This window comes from Vipera berus, assembly GCF_964194415.1.
Source record: "Vipera berus genome assembly, chromosome: W".
Taxonomy (NCBI): Eukaryota; Metazoa; Chordata; class Lepidosauria; order Squamata; family Viperidae; genus Vipera; species Vipera berus.
Window position 1 is genome coordinate 14,459,879 of NC_138210.1, and position 13,125 is coordinate 14,473,003.

Below are 13,125 nucleotides of genomic sequence, written 5' to 3' on the forward strand. Positions count from 1 at the left end.
TGGCTTGTGCACCAGCTTGCAATTATAAGCTGCAAGGAAGATGGACCACCGGAGCATTCTGGAGGACAGAATTTGGGGGGTCTGCTTGTCCGTTGTGAACAGGCCCAGGAGTGGTTTGTGGTCCGTGTAGACGATGAACTCCCTGCCATACAAATAATCGTGGAACTTTTTAATTCCTGCCACGATTGCCAGGGCTTCCCTATCAATTTGGGCGTAGTTCCTTTCTGCTCCAGACAGCGTCCTGGAATAGTAGGCAATGGGAATTTGGGCCCCATTAAGCTCAAGGTGATTGAGAACAGCGCCCACACCATAAGGGGATGCATCGCACACAATGCATATGGGCTTTGTTTCTATGAAGTGTGTTACTGTGGACTTGTCAGACTGCAGTGCTTTTAATGCTCTAAAGCTTTGCTCATGGACGGAAGTCCAGGCCCATGCTGCCTTTTTATCCAGTAACCTGTGAAGTGGCTCTGCAATGGCTGCCTTGTGTGGGAGGAATGTATGATAGAAATTTAGCAGGCCCAGGAATGCCTGTAGCTCTGCCTTGTTTCTGGGTGTGGGTGCCAGTTTGATTGCCCTCACCTTGGACTCTGTGGGGTGGATTCCCTTGGCATCTACCCTGAATCCCAAGAACTCTGTGGAGGGAACACCTATGCTGCATTTCTCCCTCTTTAGTTTGAGGCCAGCTGTGCGCAGCCTGGATAGTACCTCCCTCAGCCTACCTGCCAGCTCTTCTGCTGATGCTCCTGCAATCAGGACGTCATCAAAATAAGGGCAGACTCCTGGGATGCCCCTGAGTGTTTTCTCCGTAATTTCCTGGAAAATGCCAGGAGCTATGCTGATCCCAAACTGCAGCCTGTTCACCCGGAACGCTCCCCTGTGTGTTACTATAGTCTGAATGTCAGCTGTTGCCCTAGTAACCGTGAGTTCCTGGTACGCCTGCACAAGATCGAGCCTTGCAAAAATGGCGCCGCCTTGGAGGGAAGAGAGAACGTGGCTGACCGTGGGGACCGGGTAAGCGTGCGGGTTTAGGGTGCGGTTCACTGAGCACTTGTAGTCGGCGCAGATCCTTATTTCCCCGTTGGATTTGAGCGGGGTGACGATTGGGGTTTCCCACTCCCCCCATCTACGGGCTCTAAGATTCCCTGGGCCACCAGCTTGTCCAGCTCGCACTCGATTTTGTGTTTGAGCATGAAGGGGACTCGCCGCGGCCAGACCCTAACAGGGGGAATGTTCGAGTTAAGCTTGAATGAGATGGGGGGCCCTGTGTACCTGCCCAGCGTCCCATCGAAGATGTCTGCGAATTCCTTGCAGACGGCCTCGACGGAGTCTCCCTGGATCCAGTGGATCCCGGAGACTGTGATTCCCAGGGCCTCAAACCAGTCTAGACCGACCAGGCTGGCTCTCCGGCCCTCTACCACTACAAACTCCAGGTGCTCTTCGCGACCCTTAAACCTCACCGAAATGGTAGCCTCCCCCCTTACTTTGACCGGCGAATTCTGGAAGTCGGTCAGGGTTAAATTTGTAGGCCGTAATTTAATCCGCTGCTTGCTCTGGCTATTAATATAGTTAAGGGTCTCATCCGAAATGATGGATACCGCAGATCCGGAGTCAAGCTCCATGCTGCAAGGAACCCCTTGCAAGCGGACTGTTAATCTAATTTTGGGTTTGAGCAGCCGGCGGCTACCCGTGTGGTTAATGGCCAGCCGGCTCTCAACATAGCCAATTCGCGTTTTGGTCAGGGCCCCAGTACCTTCAAACGGCGATTCCTCCGGTTGTAGCTCGTGGATCTCTTCTCGGGGGCGGCGGCTACGACAGACCATGGCTATGTGGCCTGTTTTCTTGCAGGCCCGACACGTGGCCGACCAGAACTTACAGAGGCTGCGCACGTGGTTTCCACCAAACCCTGCGCACTTCTGCGAGTTGGTGGCGTTGCTAGAGGGCCTGGGCCTGTCTGGGCGTCTGCCTCACTGGTCGGTGGTCGACTTCCACTGGAGGAGGTCGATGCTCTGCTCGTCCTCGGCTGCGGTGACCTGCCGGTGGATGCTGGCCGCCTGGCTGTCGGTTCTGGTCTCCTGGACTGCTTGGACGGCCCCGCAGGCCACTTCGTGGGCCAGAATGGCATCTTCGGCTTCCTGGAGCGAAACCTCCTCTCTTTCAAACAGGTGCTCTTGCAGCCGCCTGTCTCGTAGGCCACAAACCAGCCGGTCCCGTAGCCGCTCCTCCAAGTTCGAAAACTTGCAGGCGACGGCAGCTTCTCGTAGGGCGGCGAGGAATTTGGCACCGGACTCGTCGGGGCGCTGTTCCCTTTTTTCGAACTGCGACCTCGCGGCCAATTTGGACCACCGGGACTGGAAGTTGGCGTTGAGCTTGGCAACGAGGTCCCGGTACGCGATGGTATTGATGGCCTCTGGGGCGAACAGGTTCGCGGCGATCTCTAGGAGCGCGGGTCCCCTGATGCAGAGCAGGGCTGCCGCCTTCGTGCCGTCCTCCGAGATCTGGTTGAACCGCATGTACAGTTCGGCGTGAGCCAGGTACCGGGCCCATGTCTCGGGGTGGTGGGTGTCGAATTCGCGGGGTTGTCCGGCCCTTGCCATCGCGGTGTTGGTTTCGGGTCTTGAGTCGCGGGTGCGGTGACCGGCGTGGTCCGGTTGGCTGGCGGTCTCGTTGGGAGGAAGGGAAGATTCCCCCTTCCTTCAGCGTGCGGTACGCTCCCCAAGTGACTTCAGCTCCTTGTCGGCAGCAAATCCCACCTTCGTCGCCACTGCAATGTAGTGGGTCCGATGCAAGGAAGAGATGCCAGCCAGAGTACGTGTTCAGCTCTTTATTCTGGGGGGGTAGCGTACTGCAGAATGAGGGTTACCTGGCCTCCTTAAATACCTAGCCAGGTAGGCGGACAGCCAATGGGGTTGGCCCTAGGTTTCCCACCAAAACTAGGTTTCCCGCCAAAACCGTTCAGGCCAACGCCCCCTGGTGGCTGTTGCTATGCAGGTGCCTGCATACATAACAGTACGCGTAACCGTTCATAGCACAGATTTAATAAATTTTATTCTAACCTTACAGCAAAAGCGAAGCGTTTCTGACTCGTCAGAACAGATTGATGTTTTAGGTATGTGTGTTGTGGGCATGTCTGGACATGACCTGCAAGCTCTTGCTATAGAGCATGCGCGTGGCCACAGACAACTCGGCAACTTTTTAACAGTGACATGGGAACTTGTGAAGGAAATAATAAAAATGGTGTAGAACCTGCTGCATCTTGGTTGGCGACATGATCTCTTTTGAAAGATTGCCATAAGATATGCTGTGATGTTCGTGATGAAACCCCGGACTACGTCTGGTCTATCTTGTCTGGATGTCGCTTGCCCTGTTGTAACGTGCGGGAGATGGCGTGTCATGAAGATGAGGCCAACAGCGACAGATCTTACCTGGAAAGCTGTGGAGCGTATAAGAGAGGCTTTTTACCGCAGGGTCAGGGGGCAGAATCGAGTAAGTAAAAACCTGTTATGTGTTCAAATGTGTAAAGCGCAATAACCCCCGTTAACGATGTGATTGCTAATGGCTAAATACATTTTCCAGGTTCTGTTCCGGGATATAGCTATAATGCCGGCGCCTCCTTAATAACAAACGTCTCAAGTGATGAAGAGGATGCAGAGGTCGATCTAGGTAAATGAATTTTACTATGCATGCTGCCGTTAATATTATATAATAAATGGAGAGTTAAAGAGGGTTTTACTAACGGTTTATTTTTGTGTTTTTAAACAGGCGGGTTCCCCGGATATTACCTAGCCCCGTGTCCATCTGATTGTCCAGATTGTCTACAGCTTGATCTCAAAAGAGATACCCCAAATGACTGCTATATAGAATGTGATTGTGGCGCATCCAATTGTATATGTACAATGCCTACAGAGAATGAAGATACTGATGATACAGATGACCCCCATAATGATAGTAATGATGAAGGATATTATTCTGTAAATGAACGTGATGATAATTGCATCTAAATTACAAATAAAAGGTTTGTGCTAAAGCGCAATGTGTGTTTATTGTAAGGTTTGAACGGTGCAGAATGAAGTGTGAAAATGTACTAAAGGAACTGTATTATATGCCGGAAGGTCCAGGTAGCTATGGTGGACTAAAACCCCTATTTGAGGCTGGGAGGAAACGCTTTAAAAACTTAACCTTGAGGCAAGTCAAGACATGGCTTTCCGGTCAAGAAGCTTATACCCTGCATAAGCCAGCAAGAATAAAATTCTCCAGGAACGTGACAATAGTTTCCTGCATAGATTGCCAATGGCAGGCTGACCTTGTGGATTTATCAGGATTTGCCTCTGAAAACAGCGGCACAAAATTTATTTTAACGGTAATCGATCTACTTTCCAAATATGCTTGGGCAGTCTGTTTAACCGATAAGTCTGGACGAGGGGTTGCCGGTGCTTTCCAAAGTATATTCCAATCAGGAAGGGCACCCAGAAAGCTGCAGTCGGATGCCGGGAAAGAGTTTTTAAACAAGCCTGTAAAGAAGCTTTTTGAACGCTATGGCATACATCACTTTGTCACACATAGTGAAACTAAAGCAGCGGTTATAGAGAGGTTTAATAGAACTCTGAAAAACAAGCTCTGGAGATTTTTCACAGCTAAAAATACGCACAGGTATGTGGATGTATTACCAGCTCTCATGCGGAGTTACAATAGCGCTTACCATCGCAGTATCCGGACAGCTCCCAACATGGTGAAACAATCTAATGAAAAAGATGTGTGGATGCGTCTATACGGGAATATTTTAAAAGCGGACAGAAAGGCAGAAAACTTTAAGGTGGGGGATCACGTTAAAATATACAGGCTAAAGGGGAAGTTTGAAAAGGGATATCAGCAAACCTTTACAGATGAAATATTTATCGTCAAAGAAAGGGTTAGGCGGAGAGAAAGGGATGTATATAGATTAATGGATTATGCAGAAGAGCCGGTACATGGGTCTTTTTACCCAGAAGAGCTGAAAAAAATTCCTAGTGATCAAGAATGCGTCTACAGAATTGAAAAAATATTACGGAAAAGAGGGAGGGGCAAACAAAGAGAATTCCTGGTTAAATGGCAGGGTTGGCCAGAAAAGTTCAACAGTTGGATTAAGGAGTCTGAAGTACAACATCTTTGATATGGAGAAGTTTTACATCACCCTACCCACAAATAACAACAACTTTATTGATTAGCCCTTGGGCCATATCAAAGTACAAAGTTCCAGCAACAAACCATCACCAAAACTAGATAAAAGCAATCCGAAATGGAATTTGATAAAATACAATTTAAAATGGAATTAAAATACAATTTAAGTTAAAATAGTAATAAAATGCAAATTTAAGATATAGATAAAATATGGAAACATTATATTTCGGAGTCGCCCTTACAATCTACCCCAATCAGTCCCACATATGCAGATCTTAACTGGATCATTTTGTTCAAATACTGTGCTACGTTGGATGTTATTTTCAAGTTCTGGCCGGACATAAGGTAAGTTATTTTGATATGGGGATCCCAGTGGGTCATTCGTTTGGTATATAGACCAAGATACCTGTCTCTCACCCTCTTATACAAACAACAGTCAAATAGGATGTGAGCCAGGTCCTCTACCTCTGCTGCTCCGCAAATGCAGAGACGCTCATTGTACGGTATAGCATGAAATCTCCCATATCTGACCATTGTATCAAGCTGTTCGAATCTCGCTCTCGTAAATATCTCCCTAAGATGTTTTGGGAGTTGTAACTTCAAATAACTGTCCACTTGAAAAGTACATTTGTATTTACTCAGCCATTTCAAGTTACCCACCTTACTAAGGATAGCTATATCAGTTTGTGCTTCTATATCCTTAATTCTTTGGGCAACTCTTTTTTTAGATTGTTCTCCTGTTACGCAAGAAACAGGAAGGCCACAGCTTCTTACAAAATTTGTTAGTTTGGTGATCCAGGAGATTTGTGATTGCAGTTTTATTTGCTCTAGTAGGCATAATTTGGGGAGTCTATCAGTCTCCATTTCATTAACTTTGCACCAGTAGTTATAAGCTCTAATTTTAGATAATGCCTGAATTGTATGAATTCCCAATTCAGCTCTAACTGCTGCAGCAGATGTTCTTGGATCTACACCCAAAATGCATCTCAGATGCTGGGACTGTGTTCGTTCTAAAGCTGTGGTTGAATAAAGACCCCAAATTTCTGCTCCATACAAGAGCATTGTCGTAACCTTAGCCTTATAAACTTTGAGTAGTGGAGCTAGGGACCCTGGGTAACTATGGTTCTTTAGTTTGAGCAATAAATTCAAACGGGCTTTTGCTCTAAATGTACTTCGTTGATGATGGCAGGCCCAAGATCCAGTCTTGGAAAAAGTTACTCCCAAATATACAAAGGTATTAACCTGTTCAATTGGTTCACCGTCTAATTGCCACTTATGTCTCTGATGGTTTCTTCCAAACACCATTATTTTCGATTTGGATTTGCTAATAATTAGGGAGTTATCCTGGCAATAAGAGCTGAATCTTCTTAATAGCCTACGTAATCCTACTTGTGAGTATGATAATAAAATCATATCATCAGCATAAAGCAAGCTGTTACAGTAAGTATTTAGGATCATCGGCATGTGTACCATGGTATCCTTCATTAACCCTGGCAAATCATTGATGTATAAATTAAATAATAATGGGGCCAGGATACACCCTTGCCTTATCCCTTTATTTGTGTGAATCCTGTTAGTCAGGGCCCCATTAACACCCTACCCAGCAATGCATCAGCAGCAATTTTCCCCCAAAACAAAAATTCTAATTTTACCATACAATTAGCGAGATCGCTGGATCTTCTAGGATCGTGGGAAGTAGCGCTAGCAGAGATACAGCATCCGCATAGTTGGCACACATTAACTTCACCTGGATATTTTGAAATTGCTAACGAGAGAAAGAGATGGCATTTTTCTTTGAGAAACGGGTACTATAACAGCATCCGACATCTGTTAGAAAATATGAACAAGCTTATATCAAACATCAAGGATGGACCTAAGACAACCCTACATTATGATTCAGTGGGTCGAAAAATTAATCTTAAAGGAGATGAACCGCACACCATTCTAGTTAGCGGAGAACTCGGACATCTGTTAGGTATGTTCCCTGGATTCAGCACATTACTGTATATGTTTACACAGACATTGTAGAGCTCCAGATAGTGGGCGACTTCTATGTGCCGTTACTGCGCTGTGTGCCTGTGCGAGGGCAAGACAATGATTTCGTCACAATGACCTATGACCATCCACATTATGTACCGGTCAGCAAACATCACATCGACACCATTACCATAGAAATCAAAACCAATCAGGACAAAAATGTGCATTTTTATCACGGGAAGGTGATTGTCAAGCTTCATTTTAGGCCTCGGAAAAGTGAAGGATGGTTGTGATCAAGGAGCACGGGAACCCTCAAGACTACGTGGCTTACTACAGGGCACAAGCTGGTGGCGGCCTTCTAGGCTTCCGAGGAGCCCCCATTATGTACGGGACAGGTTTAGGGGGTCTGTTCCATGGGCTTTTTCGAAAAGCAATGCCTTTTTTGAGGCGAGGATTAGAAATCATTAAGCCGCATGTGAAATCTGCTGCCAAAAACATTGCCAGAGATGTTGCGGGTCATCTTGTATCCCGTGTTGTTGAGAGGGGGCAGGATGGATCAGGGATGATCATAACCAAGAAGAATTACGCATTGGGCCTGCCTATTCTGTTTAAAAAGAGAAGACTTGTGAAAAAGACCCGCCATACCAAGAGGAGACGTGCACAGAAGAGGAAGCCCTGTGACAAGGAAGACATATTCTAATACGATATGGCATTTATTCATTCTGCTTCAGAGGAATGTGTTAAATCAGAACTGGATCTTTTTCAACTGGCACCTACACAGACCAGTATTGAAAACAGTACCTATGTCGAGATCCCACCTTTATCAACGCTGACACCCAATGCTCCCCTGGAATTTTTTATCACGGGGCATGGTGAACATTACACGGATTTATACAACACCCTGCTGTATGTGAGTTGCAAGATTGTAAAGGCTGATGGTTTGGATATTGACGACGGGGCTAGGGTGGCCCTGACCAACTACCCCATAGCATCACTGTTTAATCAGCTGGATGTTACCTTGGGAGATCGGCTCATTACACAGAGCCATCATTGCTATTCTTACCGGGCCATGATTGAACTGATTCTGAACTTTGGTGGTGATGCGCTGGGTACCCAATTTACAGCTGGTGGTTTTTACAAAGATGACTCGGACCTCATGGAGAGTACTCTACTGACAGCTGCTGGGAACTCCGGTTTCAAAGCGAGAGCAAGACACACGGTCGGTAGTCGTAAATGGGACCTGCTAGGGCCTCTGCATAGCGATCTGTTTTTTCAAGACAGACTGCTAATTAACGGTGTTGATGTGAAAGTCAAACTCACAAGAAGCAGAAATGAATTTTGTGTGATGAAGGATGGCAATGAGAATTACAAAGTGCAACTCTTGGTGGCTTCTCTCTTTGTAAAACATGTAAAAGTAGCCCCAGAAGTGTGCCTTGGTCATACAGAAGCTTTGCTCTCCTCCAATGCCAAATACCCCATTGATCGAGTGGAGATGAAGGTTTACAGCATTCCTGAAGGTAGCCTTGTGTGTAATCAGGAAAATCTATTTCTGGGTCAGCTACCTAAACAATTAGTGATTGGGTTTGTGGACAATGCATCTTTTAGTGGGGATTATGAAAGAAAACCGTTCAATTTTCAACACTGCAATGTCAATTTTTGCGCCTTGCATTGTGATGGCGAGCAGATTCCTGCAAAGCCTCTTCAGCCTGATTATGAGCACGGTCTTTTTGTGAGAGAGTACATGCAGATAGTGCAGGCCACAGGCAAAGGCATGGAAGACAGGCCGCTGTTAATCAGGGAAGAATTCCATGGATGAGAATCCTAAAGGGGAAAACAACTCAAGAAGCTTGGGAAATTTTGAAAAGTGAGATAATAAAGGCCCAGTCTAGTACAATACCAACAAAGAAGAAAAATAACAGCTCTCAAAAGAAACCAGCATGGCTGCATAAAGAACTCTCTGATAAATTAAAAGATAAAAAGGACAAGTATAAGAATTGGAAAGAGGGGCACATAACTAAGTCAGAATATCAGCAAATAGCCCGTGCCTGCAAAGATGAAGTGAGGAAAGCTAAGGCTCAAAATGAACTAAGGCTTGCGACCAAAGTCAAAAATAACAAAAAATGCTTCTTTCAACATATAAAAAACAAGAAAAAAGTTAAGGAAATGATTGGTCCATTAGTGGGGGAAAGTGGCAAGAAGGTGACAAGCAATAGGAAGAAAGCAGAACTATTTAATTCATTTTTTGCATCTGTCTTTACAAAGGGAAAAAACAGTCCAACCTACCCAAACCAGTGCCATAAAAAACAGAATAGAAACGCAAGTTAAGATAGGCAAGAAAATGGTAAGTGAGCACCTGTCCAGCCTAGACGAGTTCAAATCACCAGGACCAGATGGATTACACCCCAAGGTTCTCAAGGAACTGGCAGACGCGATCTCAGAACCACTAAACTATATTTTTCAAAGATCCTGGAGCACTGGGGAACTACCAGAGGACTGGAAAAGAGCTGATGTAGTTCCCATCTTCAAAAAAGGGAAAAAAATAGATCCAGGAAACTACAGACCTATCAGCCTGACCTCAATACCTGGGAAGATTCTGGAAAAGATAATCAAACAACAAATCAGCGAACACCTTGATGCAAACAAAGTCATCACTAAAAGTCAACATGGGTTTGTCAAAAACAGATCATGCCAGACAAATCTTATTACATTCTTTGACCAAGTGACAAAACTAGTGGACCAGAGGAATGCTGTAGATATAATTTACTTGGACTTCAGTAAGGCATTTGATAAAGTAGATCACAACCTACTACTTGATAAGATAGAAAAATGTGGGTTAGATAGCATTACCACCAGATGGATTCGTAGCTGGCTGACAGGCCGTACTCAGCGTGTGGTCCTCAATGGAACTGCATCTACATGGAAGGAAGTGTGTAGTGGGGTGCCCCAGGGCTCTGTTCTGGGCCCAGTGCTCTTCAATATCTTCATTAATGATTTGGATGAGGGGATGATGGGGAACTCATCAAATTTGCAGACGACACCAAGCTGGCAGGAATAGCCAATACTCCAGAAGATAGGCTTAAGATACAGAAGGATCTGGACAGACTCGAACACTGGGCACTATCTAACAAAATGAAATTCAATGGTGAAAAAAAGTAAGGTTCTACATTTAGGCAGGAAAAATCAAATGCATAGGTATAGTATAGGTGGTACTTTGCTCAATAGTAGTAACTGTGAGAGGGATCTCGGAGTCTTAGTAGACAATCACTTCAATATGAGCCAGCAGTGTGCTGCAGCTGCCAAAAAAGCCAACACAGTGCTAGGCTGCATTAACAGAGGGATAGAATCAAGATCAAGTGAAGTACTAATACCACTTTACAATGCTTTGGTAAGGCCACATCTGGAATACTGCATCCAGTTTTGGTCACCACGATGTAAAAAAGATGTCGAGACTCTAGAAAGGGTACAGAGAAGAGCAACAAAGATGATTAGGGGGCTGGAGGCTAAAACATATAGGGAACGGTTGCTGGAATTGGGTATGTGTAGTTTAATGAAGAGAAGAGTGAGGGGTGACATGATAGCAGTGTTCCAATATCTCAGGGGCTACCACAAAGAAGAGGGAGTCAAGCTATTCTCCAAAGCACGTGAAAGCAGGACAAGAAGCAACGGATGGAAACTAGTCAAGGAGAGAAGCAACCTAGAACTTCCTGACAGTTAGAACAATTAACCAGTGGAACAACCTGCCTCCAGAGGTGGTGAATGCTCCAACACTGGAGGTTTTTAAGAGGAGACTGGACAGCCATTTGCCTGAAATGGTATAAGGTTTCCTGCCTGAGCAGGGGGTTGGACTAGATGACCTCCAAGGTCCCTTCCAACTTTATTATTATTATTATTATTATTAGTAGTAGTAGTAGTAGGGAAGAGTTTATCGGAGGGTACACTTTGTATTGTTTTGACTTGAGTCCTGATCAGGGGTGCTCTGAGCACTATTCTTTGATCAGGAACGGTAACCTTAGAGCCGAAATTAGATTTGCACAACCCCTACCCAACACCGTCAACATGATTCTCTATGCAATCTTTGAAAACCTTATTGAAATAAGTCACACAAGGAATGTGCTCTTTGATTATATGTGACTATGGACACACTGCAACTCCGCCACTTGTTCTCTGGAAATAAAGCCTTTCTAGGGGTCTACCCTTGTGACCTGCTACCCCAGAGACAAATCTCCAAAAGACCTTTTGGATTAATTGTAAATACCCACCCTCACACTCTGCCTGGTGAACACTGTCTGGCCCTCTACTTCCCATCTCCCGGATATGGCGCATTTTTTGATTCTTATGGAAGACGGCCGGATAGCCCTGACTTTCTTGGCTCCATAGCGAAGTTTTTAGAGCAGCAAGCTGAGAAGTACATATTTCACCAACGCCAACTGCAGCACCCCAGCGCTGTGACCTGCGGGCAACACTGTGCGTTTTTTCTACTGAACCGGACTAAAGGAGTAGACTATGAAAATATTTTAAAGATGTACTCCAATGTCAATATTAAAAATTATCAAATGGTAAAGCTGTTTGTAAAAACTATAAAGGTGGGAAGGGGACTTGGAACCTGTAACCGTCACCAGTGCATGCAGACATGCCTGCCTTACTGTAAAATAAAGAAAAAGACTTAAACGTTTTTATTTGTTTCACTGTGTTTTTATTCATTTTACAAATTGAGCCAGTCACCAAACCTGAGCCTACTTCTAGGGTTTAATGTCCAAGGGCTAGAAGGGGCACTGGTAAACAGAGGCTTCTGAGCCCCAAAAGGGGCTGTCATAACAGAGTCAGGGATAGTAGCAGTTTCATCCTTAACAACCAGAGAATCTTTCAACTTTTCTATTTGCTCTTTAACAGCTGTAGACCCCAACACAGAGGTCGGAACATTCACCTCAGCCATAGCATTCATAAAGTCATCCCAGCCTTTAGGTTTCCGCTTCTCAGTAGGGGCTCAGTGCTGCGAGGCTCCTTTCACCAAGTCTAAAATATTAGTACCAGGAATAGGGACCCCTTTGTATAAAAAGGTACTGCGATCATCCCAGGTTGAGATGTCCTGATGCTGTTTCATTTTGTTCAGAAAAAGTTCCGCATTTTTCCTGTAACGGGTGCTCACACCGCTTAGGATCTCGGCCATTGCTGTGTCCTGTGGAGATGGCTGTGGTGGCTGTTCTGGTAATGTTGGAAGTGGCCGAGGTTCTTCCGGTGGGTAAATGAGATTCAGTCTGTCCTTTTCAGACTCATTTTGCCTGGTTAGTCTTAGATACCTCTGCAATGCAGAACTGTAGAGCTTAATCTTGTCATCCTCACACAAATCAGCTCTCTGAAGAATGGAACGCATCTCAGCATCCAACCGGTTAGTGGCTGTAGCCCCCATAGTAGGGGGCCTGCCCTGTAGTTGTTCCATCTGATGACGCGATACCAGTTACATTTTCTCAGCATGATCCATGGTTTATCCAGCTAACAGGCTAGTCAACCACGGAATAGCTGCCCCTAGTAAGGGACCGATAAAACCACCCGACTGTAGTATGACCTGCTTCTTCTTTTTGAGTGAGACCTTTCTATCACTCAACTTTTTAATGACACCTTTCTTTCTCTTTAGAGACCGGAATTGTGAAGGTTTCAGAGGAAGGTTTCCTTTTAGGGCGTTCAAAGCTATTTCTGCTATAGCCCCAAGGTCATTATTAGCATTGCGTAAGATGGCTTTTCTCTGTCTTGGTCCGGCCTTTACTAAGATTTTTAAAAGCCCCCAATTTCTACGTACCCTCTCTGACATCTTAAATGTACTAGTGCTAAGGCAGCCGGGCTACTGCTTTTTACACTTCTTTTTCATTGTGTAAACAGCAGGCCAATCAGGTGGGAAGAGGCCTGTTCTCAACCTGTAGGATTCTGGAGTGGTGGCTGCCAAATCTACCAAAAGGTACCCGTGTGGTTTGCGAGTGGCATCTTGGAATACTTCTA

At 45.5% G+C, this 13,125-nt stretch overlaps 1 protein-coding gene across 1 annotated transcript; it reads left to right on the forward strand.

The window, feature by feature from the left end:
* Positions 1-7,840: 7,840 nt before the first annotated feature.
* LOC308676246 (uncharacterized protein F54H12.2-like) lies at positions 7,841-8,950 on the forward strand (the record flags this gene model as incomplete). Its single annotated transcript, XM_081342062.1, has 1 exon — positions 7,841-8,950. The coding sequence occupies one exon, from the start codon at positions 7,841-7,843 to the stop codon at positions 8,948-8,950; it is 1,110 nt and encodes a 369-aa protein (XP_081198188.1).
* Positions 8,951-13,125: the final 4,175 nt, after the last annotated feature.